At 28.6% G+C, this 26,674-nt stretch overlaps 1 protein-coding gene across 3 annotated transcripts; it reads left to right on the plus strand.

Moving 5' to 3' along the window:
- The first annotated feature begins 1,207 nt into the window (after positions 1-1,207).
- On the plus strand, positions 1,208-17,760 carry LOC145849882 (uncharacterized). Of its 3 annotated transcripts, none has more exons than XM_082954976.1 (12): positions 1,208-1,385; positions 2,889-2,996; positions 3,570-3,736; positions 5,769-5,926; positions 6,441-6,530; positions 8,056-8,214; positions 11,860-12,017; positions 12,864-12,967; positions 14,201-15,565; positions 15,888-16,090; positions 16,377-16,544; positions 17,170-17,760. In XM_082954976.1, the coding sequence occupies exons 1-12, from the start codon at positions 1,225-1,227 to the stop codon at positions 17,314-17,316; spliced, it is 2,988 nt and encodes a 995-aa protein (XP_082811102.1). In that variant the 5' UTR covers positions 1,208-1,224; the 3' UTR covers positions 17,317-17,760. The 3 variants fall into 3 exon arrangements, with proteins under 3 accessions (XP_082811102.1, XP_082811103.1, XP_082811104.1); XM_082954977.1 differs by having other exon boundaries at positions 16,398-16,544; XM_082954978.1 differs by having other exon boundaries at positions 16,425-16,544.
- The last annotated feature ends 8,914 nt before the right edge of the window (positions 17,761-26,674 follow it).

Genomic DNA, 26,674 nt, shown 5'->3' on the forward strand with positions numbered 1-26,674 from the left:
AATTGAGACTGTCTACTTAGTTTTAGTTCATGTGTATTTTTAAATTTCAACTATTTAGTTAGCTCTTCACCTTGTTACTAGAACTATCTAGAAAAGTTATTTTCATGTTCAAGTATTTAAAAAAATTAAGTATTAAGTGGGCTTGTAAATCAAAAAGTGTATGATGCTATATAATAAAAAAGTAAAATTAAGTAAATAAAAAGTATTAAGCAAAGAAGTTAAAAGTTTTATATGGGTTACCATACACTCAAGATATTTTGAAGTTTTATGAAATCCCAGGCTGACTCAGGATATTTTTTATTTTATTTTTGAACACAAGCTGACTTAGGGCAGTGTTGTTTTATATATAAAGAACTCCGGTTAGTTTTAAGATTTTTAAATAATCTCAAGGCAGATTTTTTCATGGCTGTTATTTTATAACCAGTTTTGTTAAAGAACTTGATTTTTACTAACTTTTAAAAGCTAAAAAAACTTTTTGAAGTACTTAAAAAAAACTCAAGATGACTTAGGACAGTTTAAGGTCACTCAGGATAGTTTTTGGTCACTCAAGACAGTTTTTTGCCTCTCTGTTTATAATTAAAATTTGTTTTATCTAACAAAACAACAAATCTAAATGAAGTTATTGTACAATGAATGTTATCATTTTCATTTATAAATAAGAATATAGATTATTGTCTATGTGCTAGTGATTTTTACATTTGTAACAGATAAATTTTCTTTTTCTTTTTTTAAACTATTAGGTGTTTCTAATAGTTTCCTGAGCTTTGATTTTATTTCCTAAGTCCTAGCTTTTACATTAACATTATTTATTAACTATCATAAATTATGACAGCTAAAGAATTATAAAATTAAAACTAATTCAAATTGTTGTACAACTAATGCTGAGATTTTTTTACATTTTAAAGAAAACTTTTAGTCTTAATAAATTAAGTTTTTGCTTTTATCAAAAGATTTGTCTATTTTCAGATTTTTTTATGTCTGGTTCTTTAAATTTTGTATTTTATAAATAATCCATTGAGTATCTACCAAGTAGTAAAAACTATTTTTATTATTTGAGATACTTCATATAGTTTTTCATTTAGTGTATTAAAACATAATATATTTAAGTATGGTGTTTTTACAAGTGCTTTATAACATTGACTAGTGTTATGATTTTATAGTTTACCTCAAAAATTATAATAATTGCATTGTATGTTTTCAGGTAAGTAAGTTTTTATTTTAAGTATGACCATCAGTTTAGAATCATTAGACCAGAACAGTTTAGCAATAGTCCAAAAGTTCTCAAAAGGATTAGCAGCAAATGAACTAAATGTCAGGAATAAATATTTCAAAATAGTCAGGGAATGGCTTGTTAAGAAATCAAACAAAGATGAAAAATTAGATAAGTATGTTGTAATTTTTATATTATAAGTAAATTTTTTCAGAAATATATGTTTTGGGCATAGAGGGGTACACTTTAAAACAATTTGATCTTATTTTATATAGTCTGTACTAAGCTACAAGATGCTTTTTGCAGTTTAAAAAAAATTCAAAATAATTTTTGAAATATATGGTGGTCAAAGTAGGAGGCAACAATAGGTTCCTTATGGGAGGCGCAAACTAAAACAGCAACAAAATAGACTATTTAACTAAGTATCTATTTTCTCCTACGTTTTTCGAGATAACTATCTAAAAATTTCAGAAAATGTTCCTTGATTTATTTAGAAAATTCTGTTGGAAAGAATTTTCAAAAGATAAGAAAATAAAAATTTTATATAAATAATAACCAAAAAAAAAAGTTTTTTTTTTGTTTTTTGTTATAAAGTTTTTTTTTTTTAGATTTTTAAAATATTACAAGAAACATATCCTGAAAATTTGAGGTAGTTATCTCAAAAAACATAGGAGTAGATAGATTTTTAGTAATTTTTAGTTGCCAGTTTTAGTTTGCGCTTTCCATAAGGAACCTATTGTAGGCTCCGACTTTGACCGACTTTATTTCAAAAATTATATTGAATTTTTAAAATCTGCAAAAAGCATCTTGTAGCTTAGTAAAAACTATATAAAATAAGAACAAATTGTGAAATAAGTGTTTTAACCCCCCTATGCCCCTAAATTAAGTAATATTTAAATAAAACTGTTTAATCATAAAAACTTTAATTTAAGGCGTTTAACAATATATTTTTCAAAATTTTAATTAAACTATTAGTTTAAGTGTTTTTTTGAATAGTATGTAAGAATAAAAAAAAAATACTTCCTCTAAGTTATTATAATTTGTCTGCATGTGTCTAAAGCTTTTAACTATTTATAAACGATTCAAGTATGGTGTCTACTGAGTTAAGGTGTAAAAATAAATTTTAATATAGACTAAGGCAATATTTTAAATATTTTTTTTTTTTTGCTCAAAATAATTTGTTTTTGACCTATTAAGTGAAAAGTTTTTTGTGTGACAGATTGACTCGAAAAGTTTGTTTTTATGAATTTAAGACAATTGTTCAAAAGTGTAGATGTTGGATAAATGGAAATTTGTATCTGGCCTACAGGCTTGTTACAAAACTTGGTTTAACTGATATGTGGCTTTTTTTTAAACATTAGTTTTTGATTTTTCAACATAACCCTTTCAAATAAATATGCCTACTAAATTCATTTTCCTTAATAGTTGTTGGGTCATATGTAATTACTTTTAATTTACTGTACAGTATATCTTTATATTTAAACTATCACTATACTTTTTCTTAATTTTAAATAAATGCTTAATTTTACATCAAGTACTATGTTTTATACTATTTTTTCCTCACCCAACATGCAATCTTTCCTGAAGTATTGACAGAGTGTTTATGAAGCTTTTAATTTTATGTATATTTTATGATTTTTAAACATAAGAATTGACTTTTAACATTTTGTCCGAACAGAGAAGTCTACCTGGGAATATGGAAAGGATTGTTTTACAACATGTGGCACTCAGACAAGCCCCTGGTCCAGGAAGAACTGGCTAATAAAATGGCAGATGTTTTGTTAAAGTTTGTTGTTGTATTCTTTTATCGTATACACAGCAATGAGCAGTATTTTTTACAAGTTTTGAATACTTAACAATTAATAAAATAGGCTAGTAAATAGCTGTTATCTCTATGTTAAGAAAATATATATTTTATTATTCTTTAAAAGGTAAAAATAAATATTTGTAATTTAGTAAAGCTAACATATTCTATATATTTTTAGACTATATGTTTCTACACTAACTAAGTCAAATATTTTGTTGTCTAAATAGAGTTAGATCTTATGCATAACGGGGGGGAGGGTTTAAAGTTTTAAAAGACTATTATATATCTATTATTTTTTCTAGATATAGTAGAAGAAAATGAGGTTTAATCAAAAATAAATAAAAATAATAAATTGAAGAAACAAAAAACCAAAATAAATTCGTTTAGATAATTTTTTTTGTATGTTTCCAACGAATTACAAAGTGCAAGTAAATTATTTTTTTAGATAAAGAAATTAAAAAAATATAATAATGCGAAAATCATTATATATTAAATGCGTAGAATTTGCAATACATAGTAAAAAATATATGTTTAGTAATTTTCTTTTACCAGATTAGAAACAGAAGAAGCAAAGAAGCTGTTTTTTGAAACATTCCTTCAAACAATGATGCGCGAATGGATCAAAATAGACAGGCTGAGAATGGACAAGTACTTCCTGTTGGTCAGGTTCATGGTGCACAGATGCTTTCAATTCCTCCAATCTAAAAATGTTGACGACAGTAAGTTATTAAAATTTAAATAGTTTTTTAGTGTATGTCAGAGAAATAACTAGCAACAAGGTCAGTAAGCTGTAAGGATGGTAGTAAATTGATACACCTTGCTTGATTTGTTTTTAATCTTGACTTGAAAATGATAAATATTTTCAGCTTAATGAATTAATTTCTAAGTAGATACTTGAACGAATTTAAAACAAATCTTAGTTAAACAAAGTTAATTTCATAATTTGTAGGCTAATTTTACAAACAGATTTTTTTTTACAAAAATTAACATTGACACTTATTTGAAACCTTAGAGTATATACTATAAGATTTTTTTATTAAAAAAAATTTAACTAACTTTTAGAAACTTTTAGATATAACAAGTTTTATAAAAAAATTCTTTATAAACAAATGGGCCTAAAAATTTTCAAGGCCAATTTTTGTGGAATCTAAAAAAATTCACTAAAAATTTATTTTCTCCTTCATATTTATAGATATTGACCTCAAATTTTAAGGTAATGTTCATTGCATTGTAAAAAAAAACTCCTATTGTAATGACAAAAAAAGTTTTATGACTGAAAAAAACTAAAATTTTTCTTAAAAAAAAAATTAATAGAATTCTTAAAAATTCTTGCAACAGGAAAGTTAAGATTAAACTGAAAAAGTTTGAGAAATATTAACAAAAAAAAATGCAGGAGAACCCAGAGTTTTAAAAAAATAGTATTTTTTGCCTATCTAACTTTACTGTTCCATTAGAATCCTGTTAAACTTTTCGACTTTTTCCCTTAATGATTTATATCTTAAAAACTAATTTTTGTTATAAGAAACGGTAAAAAGCAACTGTTAGCTAAGTTGAAGATCTTTAAAGTAAGAATAACATTCAAAAAACTGCCTTTAATCTTTTGTATTAATAAGATCCATTTAGTTTCTAAACAAGGTGTGTAAAATAAGGAAACTTTAGTTATACACAAAGAGTATATATGTATATATATACAGTATTTTTTTGCATCATAAAGAATTTTGTTTATTTTAAAACACATTTAAAGTAACATTACAGTCTCTTTTCAACATTTTTATAATATTTAAGATATTTTTAACCTTAAATTTAACTATGTGCTAAAAATGAACATAAATTTTCTTTGAAAACCTAGTAAGATTCAGAAAAGCGGAAAAAAAAACCTGATTAGTAACTTAAGTTTAACATTTCACTAAAATGGAAAAACAATTTTATTTTTAAAGACCTGGAAAGATTCAGAAAAGACCTGGAAAAAAAATCTGTAGCAACCCTGAAAACTAAAGTTTTCACAAGATACATGTCATAACAGTAAACTTATGATTCAAATAATGTATTAATTATGATATACTAAAGTATAATTCAAATATTCTGTTATTTAATAACTACATTGATTGTTGCTCTGTTTATCACAAGCCTTTTTAACCAGTCTTACCTGTATGTATTTTATCCGTAAAAGTTCACACATATATTTTAGTGTAGTGAACAATTTATATATTTTTATTTACCACCGAAAATTATGTTTAATCCCCAGCGTTTAACAGGGTAGTCACAAAATCTGGGAAAACCTGGAATTTGACAATTTGTGCTAAATAAAACCTAAAAAACCTGGAAATTGAGAACTTATGAAAAAAAAAACCTAAAATTTTAAACAAATTTTACAAATTAAGTGATAAAATTTCGGTTTAACACAAAAAATATATCGTATAGATATAAAAAAATTGTTTAATCATTTTTTAAAATTAAAAACACAATTAAAGAAGCCAAACATTTCTTTTCAATGTTGTTGTACTATTAAAGACATTTTTTTAATTTAAACTTAATCTTTAACCACAAATAGACCCTAAAATGTGTAATTTTAAAAACGTGGAAGAAATTTTGAAATCCCGGATAAAATTTGCCAAAACATTTGGCAATCCTGATTTAAACAATCTATTCTGAATAAATATTTTTCAAGTTTACCATAGGGGTTGCTTGTTGCATGCTAACATGAACTGCATACACCTAAATTAAAGCTGATGCAACCAATGAATTCAACAGGTTTGCTGGAATGGTTCAACGGCACGCTGTCGAACGGGGCGCTCAACCCGACTCTGAACAACCCGCTTCTTTGCCCTTTGGGGTTCAAGTACCACCTTGTGGACGTGTTCGTCAAGGAGCTTGAAAAGTGCAGCTGCGACGCCCTCACCGGTGATAAAGTGAGCATTAAATGTTTTAAACTAATTAAGTGAAGTTTTGAAGTAAAGTGTTTTTGTATGTGTTGGTCAAATGACTCTAAAGCTGTGGTTGGGTTGATTTTATAAGTAAGTTGATTTTTACATTTTTTTTAAGCTTGTGCAGAATTTATGTTATTAATCTTACAACTTTGTAGTTTCATTTTTTTTACAACTTTAGCTGCAAGAACTTAAAATATCAGTGAAGCAACAATTAAATATGGATATGGTTATAATATATTGTTTATACACTACTTCTTCACATTAGAAATATGTACAATCTATACTGATCTTATAAAATTAAAAACAAAAAAGTAAATTAGTTTTCATTACCATGTTTTTTATTTCTTTAAAAACTTAGTCAGCTTTTTATTAGTAATTTTGTTTCAACTAAAAAGGAAAAGATTAAAACCGTTTCAACTTAAAACTAGCCATTTTAGGCTTCACACTTTGAAAATAAGTAAAAATGTTGACATAAACTTATTTATATTTTTCACAGTTAACCAAACTTCTGGAGCCATTTATGCTTGTTCTTCAGCAATCAAACAAGTATGAGCTTTGCGACAGGATCAAGGAAAACGTATTTCAAGTGAGTTTTGTGAATGTTGGTTAATACAAGTCTATTTTGATAAACAGTTGAAAATTTTGCAATTACATACAAGTTTAGAAGTTAAAAAATACTTTTTGATTTTTGAATAACTAGTTGGGTACAAAAATGAAAGTGTAAAGGACAATGTGTTTTAGTAGTTATTTGTAGTCATTGCGATAAAAAAACATAACGTGAGGCATAAATGTAGCAGTTTGTGTTATATAACGTTACCAACAAATATTATGGTATACAGTTTTTTGCGAAACAAGCTTGGTTTATGACGAAATACAGTTGATTTACTGTAACCCAGTGCATCCATATAGTAGGTAAAGCATACATTGCCTAGTTGTTGCTTTAAGAAAAAAGAATTTTTATTGACAAGGGCCTCGGGTAAGGCAACTTATAAATATAAAGGTTGGATATTATATTGAAAATGGTTTTGTCAGGCAGAGTTTATCATGCAAAAGTATGGTAACAATGATATTGATCAACAAGTTTTGCAAATAAGCTTGCTTTTACTAAGTATGTTGCTTCAAAAAAAACTATAAGCAGCCTATTTTCAATGGCGTCAAAAGTTATTGATTGTTAGTAAATGTTGCATTTATTCAGGGTTGTCAAAAAATCTAGAGTCTTGGAAAAACCTGGGTTTTGACAATTTGGGCGAAAAACAATTGAAAAACGTGAACTTAAGAAATTTTCAAAAAAACCTGGAACTTCAAACAAAAATAACTAAAAACCTGTAAATTTAAACTATTTTCACATGTAAAGTAATGAAGTTTCGTCTGATACGAAAAATTTGTCATAGGATTTAAAATATTTTTGTATTACTTAAAATTTTTTAGCAAAAAAACACATTTAAAGTAGCTTTACAGTATATTTTCAGTGTTGTTATTCTATTTAAGACAGTCTTTTTACCTTAAGTTTAATTTTATACTAGAAATAAACCTAAAATCTTTTTGTAAACCTAATAATTTTTCTAAATACCTTTGGCAACCCTGTTTATTTTAATTTTCCTAACTTTCAAAAAAGTCAGTCATGATTGGACATGGCAAAGCTTTTCGTACAAAGCTACATAATCAATAGAAGTTTAGAAGATTAATAGCTACATGTCAATTGTTGAGAAAGCTTTGTCAGTCAATCCATGAAACTTATATGAAAAATAAAAGTTTGTGATTACCTTACTATATATCATAGGTTTGCATACTATAAGTCACATATAATAAAAAAATTATATATTTTTAAGTTATAAAGCTTTAAAAAAAAGACAAGTAATACAAACTTAGAAAGTTTTGTATTGCTATAAAAAATAGTTGCAGTTTTAATTTCTTCACTTTTTACAATCAGAAAAAACTGAAAGTCAACAAGTTATCAAGTATTATATTTTGTTGCCTACAGAAAGTGGTACGCATACTTATTATATTAATCATGATAATGATTTTATTTAAACGCATTCTGAGACTGGTCGGCAAAGTTTTCATACTGACATACTTTTTTCTTGCTGTAAATAGTTAATATTTTCCAAAAGGTAATCGAAGACAAGTCGGCGCACGCGGTGCAGCTCTTCTTCGAGTCGACCGGGCAGGAAGTGGAAGCTCTGAAGCTCAACTTCGACTACAAGTCGCTGAGCGACAAGCTGCTGGAGCACACCAAGCAGGAGGGAGTGAGGGCCAAGAACAGAAAAATAGTTAGTTGTTTTGATGATTTATTTTCAAAAAGTATATGTACTATTTACTTACCAAAAAAAAAAGTTTTCAGTTATTTTATACAAAACATTTTTATCAGCAGACCTTACCCACTCACATAATTTTAGAATCTTAAAATTTTATAAGGGCTAAAAACAGAAAAATCGTTAGTTGGCGTTTTTGTTTACTGGAAAAAGTGTAATAAGTAAAATACAACCTAAAAAAGTTGTAATTAACCTGTTAAAACTTCACGATAAACTGTTTAATGAATTAGTTCAAGGTTTCTAACTTGAAAATGCAAAGGGCGGTATACATGTTTTATTGTTTATTGATATCTCTTTAAGGCGTCATAACGGTTTACACCAGGGTTTCCCAAACTTTTTTGCAAATGGCCCCCTTTATAGAAAATTAAAAAGCAAATGGCCCCCTTCAACAAGATTACTCATAAACTACGATAAAAAACACCGAAGACCTTTTTTTTTTTTTTGCTCTTCATCTGCAACTCAAGAATATCTAGTGTAAATTTCTAAACTAACATAAAATAAACATGAGACCTTTTTTTTTTGCTCTTCATCTGCAACTCGAGAATGTCTAGTATAAGTTTCATGTTATGGCCTCATGGCCCCCTGTGGCTCCTTTACTGCTCATGGCCCCCCTCTTCCCCCTTTGCTGCTCTTGGCCCCCTGAGTATCTGTCATGGCCCCCTAGGGGGCCACTTGGCCCACTTTGGGAAACCCTGGTCTACACAATAAATATTTAAATTTGATATGATTAGCTGTTGATTGAAAGAAAATTAATTACATTTCAACTACAAAGCTGTATTTTTTTGTTGAGTGTATTATAAGTTTTCTAATTTTGAATAAAATATTTTTTATTCCCATAATTTATCACTAAAATATTCACACAACTGGAATTAAATTCCATCTTATTTGAGGTCATTCTGTCATTATACGTTTAACTAATGCCACATTGTTTTATAATTCCTTCTATTATTATCAACAACCTTGATTGATAATCAATTCCTAAATAAAAATAGCTTTACTTTAACTTTTGTTACACACAAGAGAATATTTTTTTAGTATTAGAATAGTTTCTTCTGGTCTAACTCAAACAAGAAATGTTTCAATTTTGTAAAAACTTTTACAGCTGTTGTTTACACTGTAAATTTTTTTTTTATAACTTTTTTATTTAAAACAAGTATGACTTTTTTCTACACGTTAACATTTTAAGGAATGGATCAGGAAAGTACGGGTGACAATTTAGCACGGTGTGAAAATTTAGCACGGTGTGAAAATTTAGCACGGTGTGATAATTTAGCACGGTGTGACACTTTTGCACGCAGTGTCATTTTAGCACAGAATTTATTTTGCAGTTTTTTGTTTGCTTAAATCACATTAGGTACTGTATTGTTTAAAAATCTAAAAACGAACTATGCAACATGTAAACTAAAAGTTAACAAGCTTTAGATTAGTTAGAAGTTTAAGCTTTAGTTAAAACTTAAACAAGAATAAATTAAAAAACTTTATTAACTTGTTTTACTATTTAGTTTTAGATGAAAATATTTTGTACTTTAAAGTTTTCGACATAAAACCGTTGCAATAATACTAGCAAGCTCAAGGATTATTAAAAAAAATTGTAAATGTTTTAACTAATTTTAATAAGGCTAAACTTTAAGCGTAAGTTTTAGATAAAAAGTAATATATAAAAAGTTTAAAAACTTTTATATTTCATTTTAAGCCTATATAAAAACTTAATTTGTATTTTTTTTAAAACAATATTTTTAAAAGTGTTAGAACTAATTTTTGCAATTATTTGTTTGTTTAGTTAATTATTTTAGATAATTAAACATTATGTAAATCAACATTTTAAAATATTTAAGATTTTTACGTGCAAAAATGTCACTCCGTGCTAAATAAACGCCGTGCCAAAGTGTCACTCCGAGCTAAAGTGACTCTAAGTGACGCCGTGCTAAAGTGTCACCGCGTGCTAAAGTGACTATATGCTTTTCTGACACCTACCCAACATTTTAAGCATTGCAGTCATTTTTTATCCGTCGCACATTTGGATTTTAACATAACTAAAGTTTTCAAACACTAAAGTTTTTGAGAGTTTTTTTCACCAACTTATCTACACCACACTAAAAGAACTATATTAACATTAAATTTTACAAAAATGATGTTGGTCTTAAAGTGAGTGACCTACATTGCTAGTTATTGCATTGCAATTTTGTTTTTTTACGTTGTTTACACTATTTTCGATGTTGACTTCACATAATATAACACCTGATAATTCGTTCGTGAAATGCAGATTGTTCCGCTGGCAACGTTTTTGCGGGTGAAGTTCTTTAGAAGGTACTTTTATAACACAAATATAAATAAATATTTTAAAAATTTTATGAATAAAATTTGAAAAACTTTATTGTGTTAAAACTTGAACACGTGAAAGTGGTAGTGAAGTAACAATGCAAAAACGTTGATTTTTTTTTTATAAAACATAAAATTTCTTGAAACTAATAAAAAGTTATAAGAACATAAGAAATAGTTGTTGTTGTTTTAAATAGAGCGTAGAGTGTTTATTATTGAACTCGTACGCTTTACTTGGTATAATAAGATAAAAATTAAAATTCCCATCATTAATAATTCTATTCAGTATGGAAATAATGTATCAAAACTAAAGAGATAAAGTCTTTTTAGATAAATTTTCTGTTAGTAAAAAACTGTGTCTGATATACTAAATATATAAAATTTTAATTTCTACAAACTTACTTAAATGCTGGGAAACTTTTCGAAGACATCTAACCATTGAGATAAAATATTAAAATAATAATAAATACGTTTATTAATAATGTCAAATGTGTGTTTTTTGTTGAGCTTTACTTATAAACTTCACTTTTTCTTACACGTTATCAGTGTTTTAGATTAAATTTACATATATTTTATTCGTGGTGAAGTTACAACCTTAAAATTTTTAATAACATTTATGACTGTCAATTTTATTATATTCTTCTTTGCTTATATAGCTTAAAATATTAATGAACATGTATTTTTTTAATATTTTACCAACATGTTTACACATTTGGGATTTAATTTCAAACACAATGTCATGCTGGCATAATACGTTAAATATATGTCACATTTTTTAATCATTCTTTTTTTTAATTTTTTTAACACCTTGATTAATGGTCAACTCATACGTGATAACCACTTTACGTTAACTTTGGTTCTCAAACACATTTGGTGCTCAATAAAAACAAAAATGGTTAGGGACCATTAAAAAACCGATGTCTCAGTCTTTCACGAAACATTGAAAATATCTTTCGTTTATTAAACAAACGTTATCAGTACTTATCCAAATAGAAAAACGGACAAAAAACTGTCCAGCTTTCAAAATCAAAAGAGGCAGACTACCTTCATCATTTTAATCCGAGAGCATTCGTGAACATTTGCTTTTCTATGCAGATCTACGCGTACGTCAGGAAGTTTCAGAAACCTGGAAAAACCTGGAATTTAAGAAATTTTGAAAAAAAAACTGGAAAAACCTGGAATTTTTAACATTATGTCAACTTATACGTGAAGATTAATTTACGTTTACTTTTTGTTCTCAAATTTACGCATCCGAGAACATTCGTGAACATTTTTTCTATGCAGATCTACGCGTACGTCAGGAAGTTCCAGTCGCTCTCGGAGGACGTGCTGGCGCTGGACGAGTTCCCCGACGTGATGGAGGAGGACGGGCTGGAGGAGAACGAGGAAGCGGAGAAGCGGGTCGCGGAGGAGTACCTGAAAATGTGCGATGACGACAGGAGGTTTGTTTGATAATATCGCTTTTTACATGCTGTTCATATTTCAAATTAGTCCTATATAAAAGTTCTATTGAATAGTTTGAAATTTTCTAATTGGGTGTAATCTTGATAAGATTTAACTATTAAATAAAACTCATAAAAAAGCAACTACAAAAAAAAATTAAAAAAATGTTTGAAATAAAGGAAAGTTAAATTTAAGTTTAAAATATTTTTTCACTGTATCTAATCAATTTAACTTCTATAGAAATTGAGGCTTAAAATTCTGCATCACAATAATTGGTTTTGTTAATTTTTGACCAATCTGACCTGGTTTAGTCTATAACTGTTGCAATGTGTAAGAAGTATATTTATGCCTGATATGCCGAAAAAATCTACTAATTTATTAACTTAAACTAAATTTAGTTTTCATTGATTTTAAATGTTTTGTTTCAACGAGATAAATATGTACATTTTTTATATAGAAACTTAGCCTTGAAGATGTTATAAAAATTATTTTTTATTTTTCAATTATTAATTTATAAGCTTAAAAGTGTGAAGTCTACTTAGTTTTTATGATAGCCAAAATTTATCTCAATATTGTTATTAGACTTGAATAGTAAAAGTAACTTGAACTTTCGATAGCAAATTAAAAAGTTTTACGAAATTTCTTTTCCTATAATAATTCAAAATGAAGTCAATAGATAATATGATCATTTTGAGTTAAATTTTTAATTCAGGTATGTTGTAAACTGGCCAGTTAAATTAATTAATATTTACAATTTTACATCGATTAATTTACCTACAGTATCTGAAGTTATATTGATGGTTAAATTATAAAATAAAAACATAAAACATAATTTTTTATTTTAGTGAAAAGAGAAAGCGTAAAAGAGAAGCTAAGAAAAAAGCTAAAATGTTGAAAAAACTTGATGCAATTGATGACAACTATGTAGAAGATATCACAGTACCTGAAAGTTTGTATTATTAACGTATATTAATAATGTTTTATATTTAAATCAATTGTTTATTTGATAAATATAGTAATAGAAAATTAAGAAAATACATAATATTTTGCTTTTTAAACCAAAAAAAAAGTTTTTAAAAAAGTATATTCAAAATCTATATACAGAGTGTAATAGTAGTTTAACTTCTAATAATTAGTTGAAAATGTTTATAAAAAGTGAGTATTTAAGTAGTTTTTTATCAAAAACAGCCTTTCTTAGAAAGCCAATAAATAATACTACAATAATTTATTAAATATGTTAATTGATTTTTCAATAAAGCATGTTTCGTTTCATTGCTTATAAAACGCATACTTTTTTATTGCTAACGGTATAAGAGTTAAAAAGTCCCTACATATTTTATGATTTTTTAAGTAAAAAACATAAACTTTTAAAATTTGCTATTATTTAACACTAGTTTGTTTATCATAATATAATTATACCTATACAGTTTTATGACCAAAAAGTCTTGTCACATTATGTAGAAACTAAAAGTTTATAAATAAATTTTAACTTCTGCCTTTTATTTATTAAAGTATTAAGCAGAAAAAATCATTTAGTTTATATAGTTTAAAGCAGCAATAGTGTAAAACAAACAAGTTGATAAAATTTTAAATAATGACTTATCATACTTCTAATCTTTATTAAAAATATTAGCAAAAAATAAATTGTTGAGGTTTTTAACAGTTTAGCAGGTTTAATGCAGCTTCAAAGATAGACAAATCAATAAAAAAAGTTTTAAATAAAGTATTATTCCAAGTATTTGTCCAATTGTTTCACACAGATGCTCTTAAAAATGTGCTTCTAACATGCAGCGGTTCTTAACTTTTTTTATGTTTTACCCTTTTTTAGGGGATTATAACCATATTTTCTCGTTTTTGGATGGTAACTATCAAATTTATCTCCAATATATAGAATAGTTTCTAATTTTAAGAAAAAAAAAACTAGAATTTATGAACTTTGAGCCTATTAAAAATCGTAAAACTTGAAGAGTTTATCTAACTTAAAAAAAAACAGTTTAATACTATGTTATAAGCTAAAAAAATATTTAACATGAGTTTACATAACTTGCAATAAAGAAAAAATTTACCCTAAAACTAAATTTAATTTATAGGTAATTTATCCAGGGGTAAGTTTAGCCCAGGTTGAAAATCGCTAATTTCAACTGAAAATTTATTGAAAAAATTCAAAAAAAAAACTCTACAGGCGCCACCGGACCCGCCACCCTGCCCAAGCCCGAAGAGCCCGAGGTGAAGATCAACCTGGGAGACCTGTCGAAGATGAAGAAGCTGAAGAACAAGAGGAAGGACAAGAGCCTCAGCAAGAAGACTGACAAGAAGAAGCAGCAGTTAGGAGAGAAGCGAGTGGAAAGCGAGGAAGTTGAAGGCGAGGCCGGTGACTGCGACGCCGAAGAAGCCGCGGAAGCAGACGAAAGCGTCAGCGGCGAGGAAGTCAAAGTCACCGAGAAGGCGAGTAAGAAGGCCGGGAAGAACGTGAACCCCGTGCTGGCCGAGCTCATGAAGGGAGACAACGCTTCGAACGCCGCGCCGAAGCGAGGCAAGTTGAACGCCGCAGAGAGGAAGAAGCTCAAGAAGCTAAGGGCGGATGCTAAAAAGGCGCGGGAGGAAGCCGCTAAGAAGGTTGAAGCAAAAGAAAACTCGGTTGAGCAGGAAAAAGTTAAAAAACAAGTTGCCAATGAAAAGGAAGCCGAAGCAGCCCCGGTTACTGCGCAAGAAAAAGCGGTTGTTTCCGAGAACAAAGCGGAGAAAATGCAAGTAGAAGAACCGCAAGCTCCTGAGCAAAAAGTGAAGACTCCCGTGAAAAAATCCCCCAAACCGAAGAGCAAGATGAGCGCTTCCGAGAAGAGGAGGATGCGCAAGAGGAAGAGCGCGGACAGGAAGGCTCTGAAGGCGGCCACCGGAGAAGCTGGAGAGAAACCCGCGAAGGCTGAGAGTTCCGCAGTGGAAACTGCCACTAAAGAAGAAACCGCTCCTGTTCCTGAAGTCGCGGAGAAGAAAGCAAAGATTGAGGCGTCAGCTGAAACGCCAAAGAAAAAGTTGAAGAAGCGAAAGAGCGCAGTTGAAAAAAGTGAAGGCGCCGTAAAAGCGACTGAAGCCGGTGAAAAGAGCGATGTCGTTGAAAAGGTGACTGAAAAGGCTGTAGAAAAAATGGAGGTCACGGAGACTCCTAAAAGCAAGACGAAGAAAAGGAAAAGCCTGAACAAGGCGGCGACGCCTTCGAAAGAGGAGAAAACCCCAGCAGTGGTAGAAGTAGCAGAAAAAAAGCAAAAGAGCGAAGAAAAGGCGGGAGAGACGCCGAAAGCGGGCAATAAAAAGAAGAGGAAGTCTGAGAGCAAGCAGCTCAAGGAAGAGGCGGCGAGCTACCAGGCCGTGCTAAAGGAAATGAAGACGGAGGTCGTTGAGAAGAAGGCTGAAGCGAAAGAAGGTGCCTCAAAGGTGGAAGAACGCTGGAGCAAGAAGGAGACGCCTCAAAAAAAGAAGAAGGCAAAGAAAATTTCCGAGGAAGCTGAAGTAACAGCAGAAGTTGCTGATGCGGCAGCGGAAGCCGGAGGTAATTCTTTTTTTTTATTTGGTTTATATCTTGCACCTTTTATATATACACGTACAATGTTTTTAAGTATATTGGATTTTTTTTTAATTTTTGTAGAGTGTTTTAACTTCAAGGCGATTCAGAAATATATTTATTGGTGACTTGCAAAAAGGCTTAGTCTTGAATCGATTATTCTCAACGTTTATTACCTTTCTTTAATAATTTACTGTACACTTGCCTATCCTCTGAAACACGTATTACGAGAACCAAAAAAAGAAAATAAGAATTAACTTAATTAAAACACTTTTAACAACTTAATTTAGTAAAACCCAAAAACTTTCAGCGGTCGAGCAGAAGTTGTTAGCGAAGAAGAAAAAGAGGCGCAGGAGCTCCATGGGGCAGCAGGAAATCCAGCAGAGCATGGGTAGGAACCAGCAGCCCCGAGACAATGCAGCCCCGAACCAGCAGCCTGCCGCGCCCGAGTTCCCCATTGGTGATTGGGGCACGCCGGAGCCCGCGAAAAAACCGGAGCCTAAAAAGAGGAAGGTTTGTATATTTTAATGCTATCAATTGTAATTATACTAATGTATTTCAATAAGTTTATATGATTTCATACTGTAAATTTGTTTCGCAAATTTGAGCTAGCTTTCAAAATTAATCTATATCCTTATTAATCGCAACATACGCAACCAGTTTGTTAGTTTCAACACTTTAGTGAACAATTATGAATTCGATAATTTCCTGTTGAACGACTTCTTTGTAACATAAAATGTTAAAAAATCAACTGAATGCGCTTTTTAGTTATATGTTTTCCAAGTACGTTTTTGATCAGAAAATACCCGCCTTCATGCAGCACTCGCTCAATAAAAACATTGATCAGGCGATCAAGAACGCCGGCAGGAACGTGCAGCTGACCACTCCGAAGAGGAGGAAGGGTCCCAGCCCCAAGAAGCTCACCAGGAGCGCGAGGAAAATCAACATCGACCTCGGCAACAACAAGGTTTATTGACTTTTTTGGTTCATTTTTATTTTTGACGCCTTTAATCGCAATGAAGTTTAGATAAAAACACTATTTAAACACTCATTAGCTAGTTGACTACAATATGTAAGATTTTTTGATTTTTTAAACTGGTTCTTAAGCACTGTACTAAAGTTTACTCTATATCAAATAATGATTTATTTAACATAAAGGTATATGAAAAATAAACCTCTGCCTGAGTAGTTTTAAATTAAAAAAAAAAAAGACTAATTCTTTTAAGTCTATTTATATAAGTAAAAGTTTGGTAAGCTTTTGAAAACTGTGCAAAGTGTTGAAGTCTCTGAGCTCACAGAGAAAATTTAATTTACTTAAAATATTTTATACTTTCAAATTTACCTCTTTCTTTGCCCTTGAGTCCTTTGTTTTTAGCATTAACTTTTAGGAACTGCAGATGTTTAACATTTTATTACGGCTTTATATTACATAGGTAACTTTAATTACTTATGTTTTTTATATCAATGTCAACGGTGTGAAAAGAATACTTGTTTTTACCAATTTTTACCAGAGTTTCAACAAACTGCACTCCAGCACGTTTAAAACTCATAAACATAAAACAAACAATCGAATGAAAAATAACCACTTCCAGATAAAAGAGTTCAACAAGCTGGACAAGCCGCTGAAGGTGGGGCAGAAGGGCAAGGTGGCGTTCGACCCGGCCAAGACTCCGGACCAGGGCGCCCTCAAGGGGTGCAGGAAGATGAAGAGGCCGTCGGCGGCGGATTTCTTCGATTAGAATTACCGTGGAAGAGTTTCTCGCGTTTGATAGTTTTTAGTCGCTGGTTTTCGAACTTTGCTGGCTTTTGCTTTTCGACACGGAGAAATTTTTAAAGTTTGACTTCGTTGATTGTCATTATTGTTGAGTTAAAATGCTACTTAGCTTGATTTTTAAGTATAGTTTTTAGGGAATTTGAAAAGCTAGTTGTTTTAAAATTTGATATTTATATTTTCACGGTTAAAAAACACTTTTGAAGTAATTAGAATTTAAAAAACACTTGCTTTAAATTTTTCAACTGTTTCGATGCATCACAAGTTTTTTAAACGGTTTTAGCTTTGTGCATTTCACTAAGTAATTTCGAGTAGGTTAATTTTTATTATGTCCCTTAGATGAATTAAGTTTTGTGTAAATAAATTAGATTTATACGCTATTTATATTTTTTAATAAACTTATTACGTTTTAGCACATGTGCATTTTTTATAAAAACTTTAATAGTTTCAAAATTAAGCTAGTTGACATCATCAACTAAAAAGCTAACTACGTTGAAAAATGTGCTACAAATTAATTTTTTTTAATTTAAAACAAAACTTGGGAAGGGATGCCTTAGTTCTTAAATACCAATAGTGAAAAATTGTAATATTTGAGTCTATCAAGGCGTTTTGACTCTCTATCAGTAATTGATTAAGAATATTTAGTTTTTAACTTATTCCGCTCAAACTTTGGTTATATTGATTTGTCAAATTGGACTCAGTTAGAAAGGAAATATGCTAGTTCCAAGTTTTTTTCCTACACTTCAGGTCATTAACAGCTGTTTTGACAAAAGTTGAAATCTCCATTCTAGGTAGAGACAGTATTTTTACCGCATGAGTATTCTTTTACCATTTTAAATTGATCTGCCATTAGTGAATCAAATATACTGGACGTTTTTTAGACTAAAATCATTGATGCATACAGATTAAGTTTAACTTAATGTGGTATTATATATTTATTGGTAAATTATTTGCTATTAGTGAATCAAATATAATGGGCGTTTTTTAATAAAAAACTTACAGACAGAGTTTATATTCATTAGAGTTAACTTTACGTGGCGTTATCTTTATTGGTAATTTATTTGCACGTTTTGTTGTGGTGAATATGGCTGTTACGTCTCCGACGTACTCTGAGAGTAACTTTTTGTAAACTATGCTTTATCGATACAAGGTACATTTAATATGTTTTTGTAATCTAATTTTGATTTTTTTGTTATCTAATTTCTCTTTATTGCTGTAACTTTAAAGTTTATTTAAGTCTCAGCTCTATGTAATAACTGATTTCCATTTTCTTAAGAGGAACCAAACTTATTCAAAATTACGCTAGTATTTATTTCTCTTGTGTGAACCTGAGATGTTTTGCGGTTCAAAGTTTAACTTTTTATTTGAAATCTGATTTTTTTTTACAAAACTCATAAATCAAAAATACAATGCTGTAATATTTAAGTGAAAGTATTTAAAAGGGTACATCCTTTCAAAATTCAAAGAATGTATCTTCAAAATATTGTAAGTACAAAATAGGGTTGTCATTCCAGCGTTTAAAAAATATTTAACGATTAAACTTAATTACGTTCTAGGCATAAAAGAAATGATTAGTGAGATACACAAAATTAAAAGTTTAAAATAGTGTAAAATTAATAAAATCTTAAAAAACGAAGATAATAATTAAGTTCATATTTAAACAGAAAAATAAACTTCACATTAATTAATTTTGAATTAATAAGTTTCTCTACTAATTTAAATTAAACAGAGCTACGGCATAAGAAACTTCATTTTGCTTACCGATTTGTTTTCAAGTAGATTATTATTTCTTTAATCCCACTTATTCATCAAAATATACATTAATGATCATTGTTGGTGCAAGCGGGGGTGCAACCGTACTTGCCTACGAGCTGCCGGATCATTTTACAATGCTGGAAAAGGCCCTCAATTGCTGATTATGACAAGTTACTAATTTTTTGTTATATTACTTGTTTGTTAGTTTGCAATCATGTTTACTATGTCGTTTAGATTTCTTAAAAGATGAGCTGCAACAAAACTAACACAGTGATCACTCTTTTTAAGTTTGGAGTATCACAACTTGCTTATAAAATCCCTGTTATTGTTTCACAATGTTTCATGTTTACCTTTATCAATTTATCTACAGTTTTTTGTATGTTATAAGAGGATGAGTAGACCATCGATTTTATAAACCTAAGTGAATAAACAGTTATGTGTGTTTTGCAATTACCGTATAATTTAGCTCTTGAATTTCCGAAGTTGAATATTTTGTTGAAAGTTCTTAAGGTATATTGTTTTCTAACGAACAATACATTGACTTTTTTGGTGTCGAGGATTATCTACAAGTGTTTATAGAATACCTGGTTAGTCTATTAGTTTTAGGCTATAAGAAAGTTTTTCGTTCTCATTATAAGATCTCAGTATAAAACTTCTATTAATAGCTTATATTTCGTCTGTGTCAATGCGTTTGACAGTAAAGCGTTCTTCAATTGTAAGATTTTTGGTAATAAGGTTAATTAATAAGTCAAGGTCTATGTTTGAACCAAAATTATTACAACATAGCATTGTGAATAACTTGAATTTTTTATATTCAATTTTTTTAGAAATTGTTTTATTTTGTCATTTCCAGGGTTGAAAACTTTTGTACAATTTGCAATCTAACTTGTGAGAAACCTATAGAAATTTTATCGTCTAAATGTAGTTTTATTGTAAAGAATAAAATTGTTTAAAGTTTTTGTTTATCGGTAGTTTGATATTTATAAATTTAAGGTAGACATCCAGACTTGAACATTTTTTTCAGAAAATAATGTTGAGTCATAAGTTTTCATATTATCTGATAAAACCAACCTGTAAGCCCTTATTAATACAGTTGCGAATTGAGTTAAAGTTTCTTACAATTGAAAATAAATTATTAGATAAAATGACTATACTTTGAGATTTTGAAGTGACTTTTAAAGTTGCAAAACAAAGTTTAGATTTTTCTTGAAGTTAGTAGCTAAACGAACTAGTACCTAAAATCTCGTTACTAAATAAACCCTTAAACAAAAGAAACGAACTGATAACCCAATGACCGTATCACCTGAATCAATATTTACAGATTATTATTTACATAGATGAAAATTTTGTTAATCTATCAAATAAATTGTGCATGCATTATAATATACCAATTATTAGTTGTAAATTATTATTATTTTTTAATAAAATTAAGTTATTAGTGTTTTATGTTTTTATGGTTGTATCTTAACTAAAGTTCTGTGGTTTTGTTTTTTTAAATTTTGTTTTACATTCAAAATACAACTCTTATCGTATCTTTTCCTTAGAAGAACTTTTGATAAAAAGCTCTTTTCTTCTGCATCATAACATAGCTATCTCAACCATACCAACAATGTTCACAACTAAAAGTATTTGCTAAAATTTTCACTTTATAATGTTTTGTCTGTTTTAAAAAAATATTTAGTTTCAATGCCTATGGTTCAATTGTTTGTCCTTTTTATAGCTTATAATTAATTAATTTAATCTTTTTAAGGTTTTATGCAATTAATACTTTTAATTTTTGTTTCCTAACCTTACTATCTCAACATAAAACTTAAATCACGTAAGTTTTATATTATTTGTCGATTTTACCATTATTATTTTATTACAGATTTAAAATTTGAAAATCTGCTTTGCAGTGAAACAGTGTAATAGTTTTTTAAATGTTTAGAACAAAATATTTCAAACTTACAAACAAGGGTCAAAACTCATTAGCAACGAAACAAACTTTGCAGTTACTAAGCTAAAACTTTAATATTTGGTTCTGAACATTTTGCTTTATTAATTTCATTCTCAGACAGTCGAAAAATAACTGCAAAAAATAAATCTAATTTAATCTTATAGTGAACGTTTGCCTGCAATCAAAGTATTTTTAGTATGCATTAAATTCTTACCACAACAATAAAAATGTTATTCTTGACTGATATTATACAAGTAACTTAGTTTTACTGTTTAGTATGTCGTTTATAGTCTTAAGATATTTATAAGTCCTGTGAAAACTTTTTCTCCGTTTTGATTGAAGAAACTTAGAAGTTCTAAATACTAATTAAACTTACAAGTTCGATCTAATATGTATAATGTCTGTTTTAGATGTTTAAATTTACTGAAAAAATACTTTCCTTTAATTTGTTATTAACACGTAAACAAGTATTTTATGCTATAAAAACAGTATTCTTATTTAATTTGATGAAATATTTACATCAAAATTAGAATGAAAGTAAGTAAATTATTAGATAATAGTACAATTATTTTCGTTAATAATAGTTCTACTGTTATAGGTTTTCGACACATATATTTAGTGATCTAGTTTAAAATATAAGTCAACTTTTTGTGCTTTGTTTGTTAATTAAGTTTTTTAATGTTTTTAGCTCGAAGCAAATCAGTCAGTATAAAACAAAAAGATAGTTTGCATGTAAAGCTAATTTTGATCATAAAATATGTTTTTGTGTAATAAAAACTTTAAAAGTTATCAGAAATAAAACATAAAATCAACTCTACTTCTAGTAACTATGTAGTAGATAAAGTTAATTTTAAAGCAAACTCCGGCCAATAAAAGTTGTCAACAAATGGAGCTTTCACTTCGTGTATATTTGTTTCTAGCTTACATTTGTAGTGGTGAAATAAGTATGTGTCGTACAGCATAAGTACAATTGTTGATAATCATATTTATGAGGCTTGCGAGCAAAATTAACATTTTTGGCTTCTTTTATCTATCTTTCTTTTTTTTTTAATACAACATTTTGGATACTTACGGGTTATACGGCTGCTTTTGACAACTTTGTTTGCTGATTAAATTTGTTCATATAATACAAGAGTTATATTAATTTACGTACTTGAAATAAGTGCGTATAGTTTTTAAATAAAGTGTTCGATTACATAAAAAATAGCTTTTCAAAATAGAAACCATCTGCTAACTAGTCAAAATATTATATTTTTGTACATTTTTTCTATATCAAGTTTTTGTCATTCTAGTAGTCAACCGAGTAGACTCCAAGAAAAGAGTTGGTGTAAAGTAATAAAAGCGTAATGTTTTCATGAGTTCTATTTGAAAAAAAAAAAAAAAATTATTTAATCAACGAACGAAAAGCCTTTTTTCATCTATTAAAGTTATTATAAAGCTTATATAATAAAGTTAATAACAGCATTTACTAATTATAAGCTATAAATTTACATAAGACAACTCTTAAGTTAAATTCATCTAAAATAAAGTATTTTATTAAAAAAAAAACAGTATACTAACAACTTATTCACAAAACAAACATAAAGATCAAAAAATTCAAAGAACTTTAGAAGATAACTCTAAATTTAAAGAAATAGGGAGGTATCTTCATCCGGGACATAGGCATTCAGCTAATTTTGTACTACAAACTGTACTTAAAAGATTTTACCATTTCCTAAATCAATGTATCAACTTGCTTTACTAAGTCTTTTATTTCTCTAAGCTAGACTTCTTTCAACAAACTTAAAGAAAAAACTTAAACTTTTTAGTTCATCTCAAAAACTATATCATTCCGTTTATTTAATTACGTTTGAAATCAACATATCTCCGTGAAGTAAATCTTGATCCAAATTTTGCTTTGTATACTCTTTTTAATCAACAATTAGATCAAAAAAAAAATTTTAAAACCTGTGGTGATCGACTAAGTCTGATTCAATTTTGAAAATATACTTATCCTTTCTTTATTATGCATACTATACCAGTATGCATTAACTTCAATACTTCTTTTCGTATTTTAACAAGCAAAATAGAGATATTCCAACTTTTTCAAGAATTCTACTTTTAGCTAGACTATTTGTATTAACGTATACTTCCTGAATCGCCGCGTTTAATTATTACTAATAATACTACGACTTTTTTCAGCTTTAATTGTTCTCTTTCTGAAATTATTATATAAAGCAAGAATATTATTTATTCTTTTTTTTATAACTTTTAACAAGTCCTGTATTGAAACTAGCCCATTTATAGTAAGTTTATAGACTTGATGAAATCACCTTCTGAACCCTATCTTTCTTTTTCTTTTGAACCCTATCTTTCTTTTCACCAACTGAAGAATTTTCAGTGTTTCAGTGCGCCATGTGCAGTTTGGTTTGGATTTTTTGACGCAGTACCATTAGTAGATATCCCTTCTCAACTTATCTGTGTCACAACATCGGCACAATTTTTCTTATCACTGAATTTTCTAGAATCTATGAAGCAATCGTGTTGAGGATCATTCCCACTCTCAACTATAATTTTAAGATTTTCATCCTCTGAATGTTGGCATTATAAATTTCAGAGGAATTGTTCACAAAATTCTAGATGTAATTTTTTCCAGGATCATTCTTAAGTTTAACTCTGCTATTAATATTTTCAATCTGTAAATATTTTATATCACTGATTTAACATTTGGGAGCAAGGAGCTACAGAATAATCTTTTGTGGATAAACTGGGTTTTACGTTTGTTGGCTCGCTTTTAATGACACTGTTTTAATGGTTGATGCTCGTTTAAAATCAAACTAAAATTTTAGGTTAAAAGTACATTCTTCATCTTTAAACTGCAATTTTTATTTGGTTTACCATCGTTCTTTTGGTCCTTTGTAGAAAAACAACCAACAAAACCAACTGTAGCCGACAAACCAATAACTCCAACCATCAGTTTGCGAAAATTGATGTCAAGATAACTTTTTGAGAGTTATTATAACAATTAATACAAAAATACTATTTCAAACCTTAAAATTAGACTGAACAAGTTATAGAAAAGCAATAGTGATGCGTAATTACTTAAATTAAACCCTAGTTGCAAACTTTGACCACAAAAAAAATGTTTTCTATTGTTTTTAATAAGTATGTTTTGTGCTGAAATGTAACTCGCAGGCCAACTGTTTTGACTCCGAGGGCCGCAGTTTGCCGACCCCTGAGACCATGGTTTCGATGTTTTAGAGTCTAAAACATCGAAATCATGGTCTTAGCTCTTTAAAAGAAGAATAGTAAAATTATATATATTATTAATGATTACTGTCGGAGTATGTTGATTATAAGAGCACAAAGTTTAAGCTAGCCAACTTAGATGCTATACAGTGTTTCCAATGTTCAATAAACTGATATTTAAAAAGTTTATTTAGCTGTTTTATTTTGTTTACTTTGACAAAAGTTGATTTTTACAGTTCTAGATGATTTATTTCTGACTAAAATTTATAAAGATAAAAGGTTTTTTAGTTCTCAAACTAGTTTAGTTAGTTATTCAGTGTAAAATTTCTTATTATAAAACAAAATAGTAAACTTGTAAGTTATTAAAAGTGTTCAAATGTAAAAACAAATCTATACATAAACTTTTTGATTTCTTAAAGAAAATATTATAGCTTCAGGTTTAGTTTCGTAGTAGCTATAGTATGTTTTTACATAACAAATTACTTAAAAAAAAAAGTGTTAACAAAACTAGAACATTTTATAACTGAGTTTACACAGTCTTAATAAAATGTTAAGAATTTGTTCCTAAAATGTAAAATAGCTAAAAACTCTAAGGTCGCATTTTTGGGTCCCATACAGCTTATATTTGGCTTATTTTTAGATAATTAAATGATCCTCTATAACATTATTTTAAAATCTGATAAAATTTTGCAAAAGATGTTTTTGTGATATCTGATAAATAAAGTTAACTTTTCTAGTCAAAAACTTTAAAGATAGAACTTTTTATAAGTATTCTAGACAATGATTTTCCAAATTCGGCCATGACAGATACTCAGGGGGCCACGGGCAGCAAAGGGGTCAGAGGGGGGCCATGAGCTGTAAAGGAGCCACAGGGGGCCATGAGGTCATAATATGAAACTTACACTAGATATTCTTGAGTTGTAGGGGAAATGCAGAAAAAAAAGGTCTTAGGTGATTTTTATTTAAGTAATCTTGGTGAGGGGGGCCATGGCTTTTATAATTTCTTTTAATGGGCCATTTGAAAAAAAGTTTGGGAAACCCTGTTGTAGACTATGGTACAACTGTACACTTATTTTTTTACGTAGCATAAAAAATAGTTAATTAATGCTTACAATTAAACTAAACTAGGTGTTAAACTGCTTATTATTAAAAATGTTTAAAATATCAATTATCAAGTCTAGTTTATAAAATTTTGAAGTTATTGTGTTTAATTAAGTTAATTTTGTTAAAATTAAATCGAATTAATTTTATAAAACTTAAGCTAACGATTAAAGTAAAGTAGATGTTAAAGCAATTTTTATAATTTCCTAAAAACTTGTTACCAACATTATAAACGTTTTTAAACTTTTGTGTTTAACTAAGTTAAATATAAAAAATATTTTTGATCTAAAGAAAAGTACAAAATAGTACTTAGCAGCTTTCAAACAAAGATTTACTTGAATAAACAGCTATTAATTTAAAAATTTGAGATTTTAAAGAAACCTCAGTTACAGATCCTGGTTTGTAAACAAGCCCACATGTCAACTCATTAGATCCTAATGATAACTTATCTAAGTCTAAAGTGGTCCTGTGGTTTACATGTACTACAAAAAGTTGTGAGGCTTAACACAAGGTTGCAACACACACAGACTACTCAGGATAACTCATTCTAGTTTGAATATTTTTCTTGAATCTCAGGCCTTAATTGTTCTATTTTGTTTTGCTTTCCTAAAATTTTTGATCCTTTGAATTTATCTTGTTGTTAAATTAAATTCTAATTGTTTTAATATTGATAAACAGTAGGAATAACTTTTTAAACAAGGTCTAATTTGAAATACAAACAATTAAAAGGTGACTCACTGTTCAAAAATGTAAATATTGTTTAACATTTTTGAAATTTTAAAACTCTAGTTTTTAAGAAACTGTTTGCAAAACAGTGTGCAGAAAAATTTAACTAAAAGAGAAAATTAGTGTGAAATTAAGATTTTTTATGTAAACATCAGGGTTGCTACGCACTATGGCTTTCTCAGACTAGTTTAAAATTTTTCAAAAACTCAGACTGACCCAAGTTAGTTAAATATTTTATAAAAAATATCTGTTTAATTTAGATATTTTTGAGAAAATCTGTTTATTTATTGTAAAATTAGGTTTACTTGATTTAGTTTTTAATATATGTTGTATTTTAGCTTGTGATCTTCTATTTGTTGTTTGTTAATTTCATTTAATTGATTTGTATAATTAGGTACAGATTTTGGCCTATCATTACCTGTACTTTAATTTTAATATGTGTTACCTAATTTTTATTAAAATTAAGAATTATGTTGATAACATAAACAACTATGATTAAAATTTTGTTTTTGTTACTAAGTTAAGAATATAGGCTGGGGTCTTTTCTTGCAGAGGAAAACTAAGCTTAAATTGCTGTTTA

This window comes from Thalia democratica, chromosome 2 (genome assembly GCF_965202585.1).
Source record: "Thalia democratica chromosome 2, ktThaDemo2.hap1.1, whole genome shotgun sequence".
NCBI lineage: Eukaryota > Metazoa > Chordata > Thaliacea > Salpida > Salpidae > Thalia > Thalia democratica.

Coding starts and splice junctions, on each gene's coding strand:
- LOC145849882 (XM_082954976.1), top strand. CDS start 1,225: ATGACCATCAGTTTAGAATCATTAGACCAGAACAGTTTAGCAATAGTC. Junction 3,737..5,768: donor ATCTAAAAATGTTGACGACA/GTAAGTTATTAA, acceptor TGAATTCAACAG/GTTTGCTGGAATGGTTCAAC. Junction 8,215..11,859: donor GGGCCAAGAACAGAAAAATA/GTTAGTTGTTTT, acceptor TTTTCTATGCAG/ATCTACGCGTACGTCAGGAA.